Genomic DNA, 13,261 nt, shown 5'->3' with positions numbered 1-13,261 from the left:
AAAAAAAAAAAAAAAAAAAAAAAAAAAAAAAACAAAAAAAACCACACCCTTGAGAAGTAATAAACTTCCATATTACATCCATATATAATTTAGAACTGAATTTTTTAGCAGTAATTAATCTTTCCTATTTAGCTGACTGGAACCAAAAGAGGAGAAAGAAAAAAACTACCTCTGTGAAAATAATAATTCTTGAGTACATTTATGAGTTAAACATATACAGAAACATCCTTTATCATAAAGAAAATATTTAAATGGGAAGCTTTTCCAGATTAAAAGAAATGTCTAATGAAAATGGCCATTTAAAATGTTCTTGCTTAAGAGACAAAACTCCCAACTTCAAACAATAAATTTTTTTATGTGACAGAACCACCAATCAGGCAGCAATTCAGGATATGTGAAAGCAATAAATGGACAGGAAAATGTACAAACCTAGCAAAAGAGGAAAACATTTGTGTGTATACTTATATATTTCAATGCTAATTTTGAAAACATGCAGTCATAAAGCATTGTAAATTCTGTTGAATTATGTGCCAGTGTGCCCCATGACACAAACATTGTCTATTCTACATTTCTGTACTTAAATACATGTTGGCCATCTGAGTTTTTTCTAATTCTATCAGTGGACTGATATTATTATTATTATTATGATTATTATTATGATTAGATTATTATTATTATTATTATTGACAATATTAATATTAATATTAATATTAATAATAATAATAATAATAATAATAATAATAATAATAATAAATGTTTTATTTGTTTTATTCTTTTTGGTGATATTTTTTGTGGTGGTTGCTGTTATTACTGTTACATTATTAAAATTGACTGCTACAGCAGTACTGCAGCACCTTCCTGCTCCTCCGGGGAGAGATGTCCTGATTTTGAACCCAAAGGAAAAAAAAGATTATATTGTTATATTGCTGGTTCTCTGGGGCCTGCACAATCCTCCTGTGAGAACACAAGTGCCACTCTGAAGGCTGAAGGAGATTTTAACTCAGACAACCCAAGTCATCCTGGAATTTTTTATTTCCCCAGATGTCTATTCTACACAATTAACAACACAAACAGAATTGGCTGCACAGATCTTACTCTGTCACAAAAAATCATGTTTACTTTTACTTTTTCCCATTCCTCTGCAGCACTTTGTGGTTCTGGCTCTGGTCTTGAGATGTAAATTCCCTGGGGAAGGGGCGGATGCTGCTGCACCCCAGCCTGTTCAGCAGCTGTCTAGAAAATCTGCTCTGATTGTCAATCGAGATGAAATCAAATGGGACAAAACGAAGATTTCTCAAAATTGTAACAAGAACCAGAGCGCTCATTGGAAAAGTAGAGTCCCTGAGGGGAAGGAAATAGTCAAGATATTTAATTGGATACCACAGAGGCAGATGAAGCAGCTGTGTTTCTTGAGTCAGAGTGCAGGTTGAAATCTCAGCATCTTGTGTCAAGCAAGTTTCCTGGCTGCTGTACCACCAACAATCTGAAAAGAAAAGAGGATTCTTCTGTCTTCTTTAGATGAGTATGCCCTTTTCCATCTTGGGAAAAAAATATACTGCCAATCATGAAAATATTACCTTCAGAAAGTGTAACTGGAACTAGCACATGCCCTCAACCTGGATCTTGTCAAGGGGCTTGCGAGTGAGGGGAGGGCGAGGGAGGGAGGGGGAGGGGAGGGGAGGGGAGGGTCGGGGAGGGGAGGCTGGGTGAGGGACGGTGGAGGCGGCGGGGAGGGGGCGGGTGAGGGGAGGGGAGAGGGAGGGGGACGGGCGGGAGTGGGAGGGAGGGGTCAGGGGAGGGGCGCGGGAGGCGTGCGGAGGGGAGGGGCGGGGCGGTGGATGGGGAGGGGAGGGGAGGGGAGCGCAGGTGCCGAGAGGGGCGAGGGCGCAGGTGTTGAGGCGGCGCGCGAGGGCGGCGAGGCGAGGCGAGGAGAAAGGCGGGTGGCGCGGCGACGGCGAGGCGCGGCTGCGCCGCGGCGGGAGGTGCGCGGCGCGTCCGCCGCGCGGCGCGGCGCGGCGAGGGTCGGCGCTGCGCGGCGAGGAGGCGCGGCGCGAGCAGTGGAGGCGAGGCCGCGCGGCGGCGGAGGCGCGTGGGAGGAGGGGAGGGGAGGGGAGGGGAGGAGGGTAGGGAGGGAGGGGATGGAGGGAGGGGAGGGGAGGGGAGGGAAGGGAGGGAGGGGAGGACGAGCGCCGAAAAGATTTCTTTTTTTTACGTTTCTTTTATTTTATTCTCTTTTCTCTTTATTGTTTTTTTTTTGGCCTTTTTGGCTTTTTTTTTTTTTTCTTTGTTTGAGTTATTTTTATTTTATTTTAATTTTTTATTTTTTTCTTCCTCGTTCCTCCCCTCCCCTCCCTCTTTCTATTTTTTTGTGCATATGTGAGTATAATAATCTCTAACACAATTGAGATCTCTTAACCTGAAGTAGGTAACAACAAGAACACTAAAAAAACCACGGACCAACTAAAAAACCCCTCTGCCAACCCAAGAACACTTAAGAATAACTTTCTGTGGCAAACATTTTCTGTCATACATTGAGGCAGGATGGCTCTGCCAGCTCACTGCAGTGGCGTAAAATTATTTCCAAAATCTCTCACATTGTCAAATTCTGACATGAATTATTTACAAACTGTCACACTGGACTGCCAGATAGAAGATTGCAGAAACCATGTTAGTTACTTGTCTTGATTGACACAGAACTACTAATTGAAATCTTTCATGTGTATGTGATGTTGATTAGAAATGCATCTCGCCATGAGAAACAAAGAGCAAAAGTCTCTTGGATCTAATGACATTCTCTGATTTGGAAATCACAAGATCTTTGGCAAAGTCTGCAGTTAAATGCCTGAAATGAGGGTGGCACCATGCCCTTAAATACTTTATAGTGATTTAATGGTTCTTCCCCTGTGTTCTGAAATTCTGTGTGAATAAGCTACTAAAAGTATTGGTGCAATATGAACACTGAAAGTAGGACAAAGTCATTCCTAAAATTATGTTTCAAATCTTGTTTTCTCCCTCAGAGTAAAATAAATTAACACACACACAAAAAAGCCCAAAACCAGAAACCAAACAAAGAAAAAAAAACCCTGCTATTATCTACTGTATAGATCTGCAAAAGCACACAACCTCAGGACACTGTAAAAACTCCTTAGCGTTTAAGTGGTTGAACCATATTCTTGCTAACATGAAAATATATTTTGTAGGTGTCCGAGCTCAGACGTAAAACCAGAGCTTTAGGCAAGGGCTGTCACCCCGTCACTAGCAGGCATTTAATGGTAGACAAAAGGGCTTGCAAAATAAAATGCTGTAACTACCGCGAGGTGCCAGCCAAAGTAACCAAGAGATCAGACGACTTAACGGGTCGTTTCCACTCCTAATTTCGCGATGTCTCTTCTCGTTGTCGTGCAAGCAGCCTGGACTTTCAGGTTGTATCTGCAGAAGTGCTTCTCAACAGCCTAGTGCTGTTCAGTTCATCCTTCTCACTCGGCAAGTGCATTAAAGCTTAATATAATATTTATATGTGGTCTTTCACCATGAAGGCATGTAGACGGGATGCAAATTACAGATATAAAATATCTGGAGAGCCTTTTGACGCCCAATAGGAAATTGATACTTTTTTCACTCTGTGGCTCTGTGTACCCAGGTAGGGAAAAGAGATGAAAATTTAAAAAAAGGGTGCAGTGAGGTCTTCCTACCCTCTACCTTGGGTTGCTGCTGAAATATTGCCGCATTTTTCACTCTTGATTTGACTTCCTTCCAGTTTTGGGCAGGATGACATCCTACCTGAGGAGGGAGGGAGGTGGAAGAAGGGACCATTGCATCTCCTGGTCTGGTGGAAGGTGTCCTTGCCCATGGCGTGGGCGTTGGGATGTGGTGAGCTCTGAGGTCCCTTCCAACACAAACCATGCCATACTCCTGTGATCCCTTGCGAGTTCCCTATGTGGATGTTCAGGAGGGATTTTAAGCCGAGGCAGCACTCAGCAGAGCGCAGGGCTTGGACAGCACCTACAGGACAGAAGTTTGTGGAGGGCAAAATTCCTCTGCGGAGGGTATAACACCTTCGTGAACAGCGTCCTCTCCCTGAGAGACGAGCGCAGGCGCCCACCCAAAAGCAAACTAGCCCAGAACATGCGATTTGCCGCGGGAGAGGAACACCGGCCGCGCAGACCTGCTCCAGCCGTCCTCGCACACCGGAGAGCTGCGAGAGCATCCCCAGGATCAGCCGGAGCACGCGGGGTCCCGGCCCGGTGCAGGATGAGTTCCCGCACGGGGCCTGGACCCCGCGATGCGGGAGCTCCATCCCGCGCCCTCCGCACCGCGGGGTCCCGGCCCCGTGCGGAAGCTCCATCCCGCACCCTCCGCACCGCGGGGTCCCGGCCCGGTGCGGGAACTCCATCCCGAGCCCTCCGCACCGCGGGGTCCCGGCCCCATGAGGGAGCTCCATCCCGCACCCTCCGCACCGCGGGGTCCCGGCCCCATGCGGGAGCTCCATCCCGAGCCCTCCGCATCGCGGGGGCGCGGCCCGGGCGGGGCGGGGCCGGGGTGTGTCCAGCGGCACCGCCCCCGGGATCCGCGCCGGGCGGGCAGGGCAGCGGCGGCAGGAGGAGGAGGAGGAGGAGGAGGAAGGCAGAAGGCAGAGAGGAGAAAGAGGGGGAGGAGAGGAGGCGGCGGGACACTACTCGGAGGCGGCGGCCGGGCCATGCTGGAGGCGCGGCGGCACCTGGCGGGCGCGCAGAGCGGGCGGGCGGCGGGACGGGCTCCGCGCCGCGCGTAGGGCGGTGGCAGCGGAGCGGCGGGGGCTGCGCTCGGCCGGGAGACGCTCCGCGGGAGGGACCTGCGCATCCTCGCCGCGCCTCGCATCACCTCACCGGGAGGAGGCACCGCCAGCGCCCGCCGCTCGCATCCCTCGGCTGAGGCGGAGGAGAGCAGGAGCAAGAACAGGAGGAGGAGGAGGAGGAGGAGGAGGAGGATGAGCCGCGCGGTGCTGGCCTGGCTGGCGCTCTGCGGGAGCCTGGCGGCGCCGCGCCCCGCCCGAGGTGAGGGGACGGAGGACGGCGGGGACGGACGGGGGACGGGGGGTCGGGGTCGCTCCGGAGCTCCCGCAAAGTCGGAGTCCAAGTGCGCGGGGGACCGGGAGGTGGCTCTCAGCAGGGTGCCGCTGTCTGGGCTCTCCTTTTCTCTTTATGCATAAGGAAAGAAGAAAAATAATAGTACTTATCTCTGCATTTGAAATAGAAGCCGGCGGACGATCCAACCTCAGACGCGTTCTGTTTTGAAACTGTGCTTAATTAGAGGAGAAAGAAATGCCGGGAGAGATTAAATGTAATCCAGAATGAGAGGCTCGGAAGATTTAATATCCGCAGAGCTGTCCGCACCGCTTTTCCCTTCCTCCCCCCACCCCTCTCCAGCCACCGGTCTTCATTGTAATTTGGAGGCTGCTAGCTCCTAGCCGGAGACCCAGCAAACCGCGGAACAGTTTGCAAACACGTTCGGGAGCTGGAGCATCTCGGCAGCAGCGAGCAGTTCTTGCCAGACGACCCTTTCGCTGCCTCCCTCTAATTAGGTCTTCTCCATCCTAGAACACCCGCGGCGCCTTCTCGGTGTCTCACCCCCTTGCAAAACAAAACAAAAAACCCCTACCAAAACCAAAAACCCTCCGGAAGAAGAAAACGCCAACCCTACCCCAGAGAGACAACTTTAGCTCTCTTGGGAGTTCTCTTTATTATTTATATTAATCAGTTCTTGCAGGGTTTCTCCTCCTGGCATTGAAAAGTTGTATGAGCTCGTGGTGCGAGGAGCTGATGGTGGGGCTGGGGCCACGGTCCCCCCTCCGCAGAAGGCTCGGGGGGCTGCCCGTGGCGGTGGGTGATCACTCACTGCCCGTCCCGTCGTCCCCTCGCGTCCTGCCCATCCCGGCTGTCCCTCCCGGGCACCCTCCCCGCTCCCGGGGAAGGCGCTGGCCTGGGCTCCGGGACCCCCGTGGGTCCCCTCCTTTTGCCCGCAGCCCCCCGAGGGCTCTCCTTCGTCCTCTGCGAGCTCCGAGTCGCGTCTGGTGCCGCGGATGTTCTGTGTCTCTGTGTGATCCCACCCGGTGTGGAGACCCCTTTATCCCTCTATCCCTCTGCTTGGTGGAACAACTGTTGTTCTAATGAGTACCAGAATATTCCCGCTGACTTTTAGACCTCTTCTCCTCATTATTAACTTTTTTTTTTTCTTTTTGAGGTTTCAAAATGAAACCAGTGTATCAGTAAAAACTGAATATTTTATTAGCCCTTAAATTATTCAGCACGGCGGCTTCTCAAAATCCGGTAGCATTCACACAGTTGCAGTGAGCATGTGATAGCTTATGCAATATGTCCTTGTACCTGCAGCTTATTCCCCAAAGTCTCTTTTCTAAGCAGAAGATAACTGTGTCTGCCACGAAGTCTGGACTTGTCATATGAGTGCTTTGCACTGTGCTTCCTTGGAACTTCTGATAGCTCACATCTGTGATGTTTTCTCATTAAAGTCTACAGTTCTCCTTTGTTTTCAGATAACTTCAGAACAGAGGGGACTTAATAGGTTTTCTAGCAGAAGTGAAATAGGAAGGAAAAAAAGTACATTTACTCTGTGATTGCTTAAGCTGTGATTGTTCAGTTAAAGGTTTGTCCTTGGCTCTCAAAAAGAAACAGGAGAACATTATACTGAGTCTTTTTTTGTGCTGAAATGGAGAAAAATGCTGCTTGACAAGTCTGATTTAGTGGGTTAATTTTGGTGGCTGTCATAACATTTACTTTAATAGATCCTCTCAAAGTTGCAATAACTCCAAGCACTGTAAGTAACCAAAACTCTTTCAAAATAAGGTTTTGAACAGTGCAGAAATTGTCCCAGCACTACTCACTATGAGTCCATTCCCATAATGGTGTAGAATGAAAACCAGTGGAAGTGTGCAGTGGCTGGTTCCCATTTGCCTCTCAGGGTAAATTCCAAGTGCAGGTCAAAGTCATATACTTCTTTACCGACCTGCTTTTCAAGCCGACTGTTAAAGAAAAAGACCAACTATTTTTTTTGATGGAGCTCTGCAAAGTATTGGTGGAGGTCAAAATCCTGTTTATTCATGCTGTCTTAAAAGCACCTTTTGCTTTTTGTGTTTGGAACTAATACACAGTATGTCAGCAAATTTGAGGCGAGGTTCTGTCTTTTTGCTGCTGTTGTTGATTTTAAGGGAGAGAGAAGGGTGAGAGAGATTGAAAGATACTAATGGATGAAAAAGCCATCTCAATGGGAGACTGTCATTTTCTTCTTCCTGGCCACTCTGATGAATTTGCAATCTCATGCACTGTAACAGGAGCCTGATGTTCAGTGTTTATATGCAAGCACATGATGAAACCAGCCTTCAAGGGTGCAGTGACTTCCAGCCCTTAGGTTGCAAGAAAGATGCAGGTGCATTTTTAATAAGCAATGCCCGTTTATACATATTTAAAAACAACTGTAAGCTTTTACCCTTGCTGCTGTTGCTGTTCCTTGGTGGAATTCGAATGCCAGGCACTCTGATGCTTTACTGTGCATGGACAGACAATAACTACCAGAGTGATTACGGAGACTACTAGAGATTATTTTGGGAGGAAGAAACACAGTGCATCCCACTGTGTGGGCTTTTAGGGATTTTTTTCATCCTCAACAGCTATATGAACAGACAGTGAAGATTGGGATCAGATGGAAGGAAAGCATGATGTAAAAGTGGTGGCTGTTTTGGGGGTTCTGAGATACACCTCGGGCCATGGGTGGAGCTGTGGCTGCGCAGCAGTTCAGTGCATTCCACGCCTTCATGATAAACATTTTTCCAACGGGACCTTCTGAAAAATTACCATTTGAGTTGTCTTTATAGTGAAGCTGCTCCCTGGGTTGTAGCGTGCTTCTCCACTTAGCTGTCTGCTGAGTTTTAAAGTGTGGTTTGCCTAAAAATGGTATTGACATTGCTGAAAACAGGCAAGTCTAATTCCTTATTTTATGACTGTATTCTGTCAGCCTGAGCGACAAGCTCTGGAACTTTGAAGGAAGTGTTTCAAAGATGTTGCTTTTTCTCCATTACAGTGGGAACCCTCACTCTCTCTCTGAGGCTTAGAAGTTTCTATAAAGCCCCTTTCTGCAGCTGGAATCAGCTGCAAGGAGCAAAAGTGCTGAGAAACAAGGGAGGTAAACTGTAGCTTTGTTCTCATGCATCTATACTGAAAGGCTGAAAAGATCACAGAGGCTTTTAAAGACCAAGGTTCTTCTGTTTTACTGAATGCCTTTGCATCTTTGGACAGCATCTGCTTCTGTACAAAGTGCTGACAGTGTGACCCTGCATAATGATTTTCGCTGTTCTTTTAACAAATTACATTTGTATTCAAATTGATTTTCCATGACTGCTCGTATAGCCTCCAGAAAGCATATAGTGGATATACTGTTGTATTCTGTACGTGTCTGGTCAGCCTAGGACAAAATTTGATGTCAAGCCATGCATTATTATAATTGGAATTAATCGTTCTGGTAGTATTAGTTGGATTTTTTTTTTTTTTTCATGTGCCCAGCCTCCTATTTCTCTGCCCCTTATGTCCTTATCCTTTATGTCTCTTTTCAAAGGATATACTTGATAGAAGGTTGTGTATCAATGGTACTATAGGGGAAAGGGTCACTGTCTTATCTTCCCTCCTCCACATTTTTTCAGTTACCACCCAGCTGAAAATCAAGGAAATGATCCATTCTGGAAGTTATTTCAAAAGACAGTAACTTTTAAGTAGGATTTTTATGCCTTAAATTAGCTGTTTATGCAGCATATGCCCCTACAAGAAACTCACAGCTAGAAATCCCTTCAGCCTAAGTGAAGATACCTGGGGAAGCTGTGCTTAAGAAACTGCAAGAATCAGAGATGAAACTCTGTTATTAACTTTATTGAGAGTCACATAGGAGTTGGCGTGTTACTGTTTTCATCTTGGTCTCTGAAACGTCTCAAACTTTGGTAAGCCACAGATTTCTGAAATCCTAAAGGATGGTTGGTGCTGTACTACAAGTGATTAGATGTGATGGAAAAATGATTCCCTGGGAGGGTGGGGAGACCCTGGCATAGGTTGCCCAGAGCAGCTGGGGCCGCCCCTGGATCCCTGGAATTGTCCAAAAACAGGTTGGACATTAGGGCTTGGAGCAGCCCGGGACAGTGGAAGGTGTCCCTGCCATGGCAGGGGGAGGCACTGTGACACCTTTAAGGTCCCTCCCAACCCTGACCATTGATTTGGTTCTATGACATTGGCATTGTTGTAGCATACCCGGAGCCCAGCTTGAGTTTATTAAATATGGGTTGAACAACAAACAGCTATTAATTTAAGTTTCAGAAAAGTTTCACAGTTAAAAATACAGTGAAAGCTTAGTCAGATGATGTGCTAGAAAATAACAGATGAGTCAAAAGATTCAAGTCCAGTGTAGGAACATTAACATCTACAAAATTAAAACCTCTGGAAAATGCTGTTTTATATTGGAGGACCAAAACACATTTTGCATTTAAAGTCCAGGAGACAATCTAGGGAAGAGGAAAATTCAGCCTAAATTCAGTGTGTTATGTCAGTCTGACGAATAATGGGTCTAAGTTTCCCTTTTTATAGGAAACTTGGACCTGAAGTTTGAGGGAGAACAACTCACCGTGTGTAGTGACAGCAGGTTATGGCTGATTTTCTAACGATCTGTGTAGAGCATAGAACAGCTTTTTTGCCATTCATATGGTGAGAACAGAGCAAGGATCTGTCCAAACCCAGTTTGGACCCACAGCTGTGGGTCTGTTGCTCTGAAGGCAGGGATTGAATGAGCAGCTGTGTCCCAGGAATCTGGAGGCAGAGAACCTGCACCACACCTTCCTGCTTTGAGGTTTTATCAAATCTCAGTCTTGCTGGTCAGGGAATATACTTTAACGTACTTGTGGGGTTTTTGATTCATTTGTTTGTGGGTTTTTCTTCAAGCTGCGTTACCTTTCATCACACTGGGGGTGTTTTTCCATTTTAAGTTCCGAAAGCTGAGAAGTAGACCATAATTATCTAATAAAGTCTCTAGCTAATCCAGCTAATAAATATATGTGGGGTGTGTGTGTGTGAATGCGTTCTCATATGAAACACATATAAAACTATCTTAATTTTACATAATGTATAGCAGCTATCTGCACACATACTGCACTTTGGGTATAATTTGGGTATATCTACACTCCAGAGACCATACGTAGCAATTGCAGCCACTTATGTGCCTCACATCTGGTCTGATACTAAGACGTTTAGGAAATGTTAGATAACACCTAATCGTCCTATGATTTCTTGATGCACAGCTCTGTATTTGAAATAAGAATTTGTTATATACCACAAAAGCACTGTCTAGGATTTTTTTGAGGTTATCAGTAGTATTCCTCACTCCACACTCCACACACTTCTTTAATAAGGGGCAAAAGGCAGTTTCATGGCTGTATAGAAAAGACTTATGTCCATAAGGTTTATATATTATGATTTTTATTATATATATATATATATATATATATATATAGATATATATATATATATATATATATCTATATATGTATGTATGTATATCATATATATATATATATATATCTATATGTCTATATCTATATATATGTATTTGGTAAAGTGTTTGAAAATGGGTGAGTAAATACTGACACAATCACAGAGTATGCTGAGCTTGAAGAGACCCACAAGGTCTATTCAGCCCAGCTCCTGTCCCTGCACAAACACCCCAAAATCCCACCCTGGGCATCCCTGGAGTGTTGTCCAAACTCTCCTGGAGCTCTGGCAGCCTTGGGGATCCATTCCCTGGGGAGCCTGAGCAGTGCCCAGCACCCTCTGGGTAAGAATCTTTTTCCTGAGCTCCATCGCAAATCCCTGGCCCAGTCCCAGCCCTTCCCTCAGGTCCTGCCAGTGTCACAAGGATCAGAGATCAGGGATCAGGGATTAGAGATCAGGGATCAGGGATCAGGGATCAGAGATCAGGGATCAGGGATCAGAGATCAGGGATCAGGGATCAGAGCTGCCCTTCCTCTTCCTCTCCTGGGGAGCTGTAGCTGTGATGGGTCTGCCCTCAGCCTCCCCTTCTCCAGCTGAACACACCAAGTGCCCTCAGCCCTCCTCACACGGCCCCTCCACACCATTCTCCACCCCCATGGCTCCTCTGCACACTCTCTGACAGTTTAAAGCCTTTTTTTGTGTTGTGGTGCCAGAACTGCACCCAATATTCCAGGTGTGGCTGTTCCAGCCCAGAGCAGAGCGGGACAATCCCTTCTGGCCATGCTGGGCCTGCTGTCCCCAGGGCAGGGATATCCCTGTTGGCTCCAGGGCACTCCACTGACCAGGATCCCCGTCCCTTTCCCTGGCACTGCTTCCCAGACTCTCATTCCCCGGTCTGTCCATGGGTTGCCCTATGCCAGGGGCACAATCCCAAACCTTCCCTTATTGAACCCCACAGGCTGGAGCTGGCCCAGGCCTCTCGTTTGTCAGGGCCTCTCTGCAGGGCCTCTCTGCCCTCAAGGGAGCCTCAAGACAGCTCCCCCGGTTTTGTATCATCTGTGAACTTCTCAGGATCCCTTCCAGTCCTACATCCAGGTAATTCCTGAGGATGTTGAGGGGCACAGGGCTGAGGATGGAGCCCTTTGAACCTCACTAGTGACGGGTTCCCATGGGATGTCACCTCAGTGGCTGTCACCCTTTGTGCCTCACCCATGACCCAGCTGCTCACCCATTCAGGATGTGTTTATCCAGCTGTGGGATGGACAGTTTTCCCAGAACAATCCTGTCAGAGACACTATGGAAAACTTTCCTGAAATCCAGAAAGATTTCAGGACATCAGCTGTTTTCCCTTGATCCACGGAGTGGGTCACCTTGGAAGGAAGTCAGGTTTGACAAGCAGGACTTTGCTGTCATGAAGCCATGCTGGCTGTGACCAGTGATTTGTCATCCACGTGTTTTTCAATACCTCCCAGAATAATCTTCTCCATACCTTTACCAGGCTCTGAAGCGAGACTGACAAGCCTGTAGTTTCTGGGATTTTCTCTCGGAATCTCTTCTGCTCAGAGTGACCCTGAGATACGTACAAGTCTCTTTTCCCAGCCCGGTGCTTGAAGAAGGAGTCAGAGCTCTTCGTTTCTTGGTCTCAAGGTTATTTATTGTTCCCAGTTTTTAAAATTACTTCTCCTGTCCTGCCAAGGTCCGCTCAGCAGGACAGCCCAAGGCATTCTCCCTGCCCCCAGGGTGGTGTTATGTCTTTATACTAAAAACTACGTGTACAATATCTACAATTACTTTCCAACACCTATCACCTATGTTAGACAGTGAGCTTCTACTCTAAACCAATCTAAAAGTGCCACCATAACAGCAGAAGATGGAGGCCAAGAAGAAGAAGAAGGAGAAAGGCTGGACACCCCCAGATCCCTCCATCTTGCTCCCTGAACCCCCATTCTAAACACCTGAAAATCTACTTTTTCACCCAGTGATAAATTCACCATCTCTGTACTTAAACTGTTGTGGCTTGTAATTCTTCATATAAAGGTTGGTAATTGTTTTTCCAAGGGCTAAATCAAAGGCACAGAGGTCTTGGGCTCTGTGCCAAGGTCTCTGAGCCCCCTGGGCAGGGTCTCGAGCCCTCCAGGGCAGCCAGAGGAATTTCCTGGGTTCCCACAGTCCTCCATCTTGCTCTGCTGGAGAACTGAGACAATGTTTTCCAGCTTCCAGTCATCTGGGACTTCTCTGGACTCCCAAGACCGCTCAAAAATCATCAGGAGAGGTTTTGTGATGACATCAGCAGCTGTTTGAGGATTCTTAGATTAATCCCATCAGACCCCATAGATTTGTAGGGATCCATTTGTGGGGTTAGCTGGACGTTGATCATTCTCACAGTCATGGTCTTCCATCTCAGGGCACTGGGACCCTCTTGGTCCATCTGTGTCAAAGAAGGAGGCAAAGGATACACTGAGCACCTCAGCCTTGTCCCTGTCCCTGCCTATGAGGAGATCATCCTCTTCCTGGAACAGGCCAATGGTATTTTTGCGCTGCCTACTGCCATTATTTTATTCAGAAAATCTCTTTTTATTGTCCCCCACACAGTTCTTGCAGCACCAACTCTGTCTGAACTTTTGACAATTTTCTCCCTCCGCTGGCAGCAGTATCTCTGCGTTCTTCCCATGCCACCTGGCCCTGCTCACGCTGGGCAAAAACCTTCCTCTATTGCCTTACTTCCAAGAGAATATTCCTGTTCAGCCAAG

At 47.2% G+C, this 13,261-nt stretch overlaps 1 protein-coding gene across 2 annotated transcripts in view; it reads left to right on the top strand.

The window, feature by feature from the left end:
* The first annotated feature begins 4,802 nt into the window (after nt 1-4,802).
* The window catches only part of EDIL3 (EGF like repeats and discoidin domains 3), a 248,347-nt gene continuing 239,888 nt past the window's right edge, over nt 4,803-13,261 (top strand). For both annotated transcript variants that reach the window (XM_050986988.1, XM_050986987.1), the window contains exon 1: nt 4,803-5,033. In XM_050986988.1, coding sequence (XP_050842945.1) covers nt 4,967-5,033 — 67 coding nt within the window. In that variant the 5' untranslated portion in view covers nt 4,803-4,966. The remainder of the gene's footprint in view (nt 5,034-13,261) is intronic.

This window comes from Serinus canaria, chromosome Z, assembly GCF_022539315.1.
Source record: "Serinus canaria isolate serCan28SL12 chromosome Z, serCan2020, whole genome shotgun sequence".
Classification (NCBI taxonomy): domain Eukaryota; kingdom Metazoa; phylum Chordata; class Aves; order Passeriformes; family Fringillidae; genus Serinus; species Serinus canaria.
Note: the sequence above shows the minus strand (reverse complement) of the source record. Positions and strands in the feature narration are given on the sequence as shown.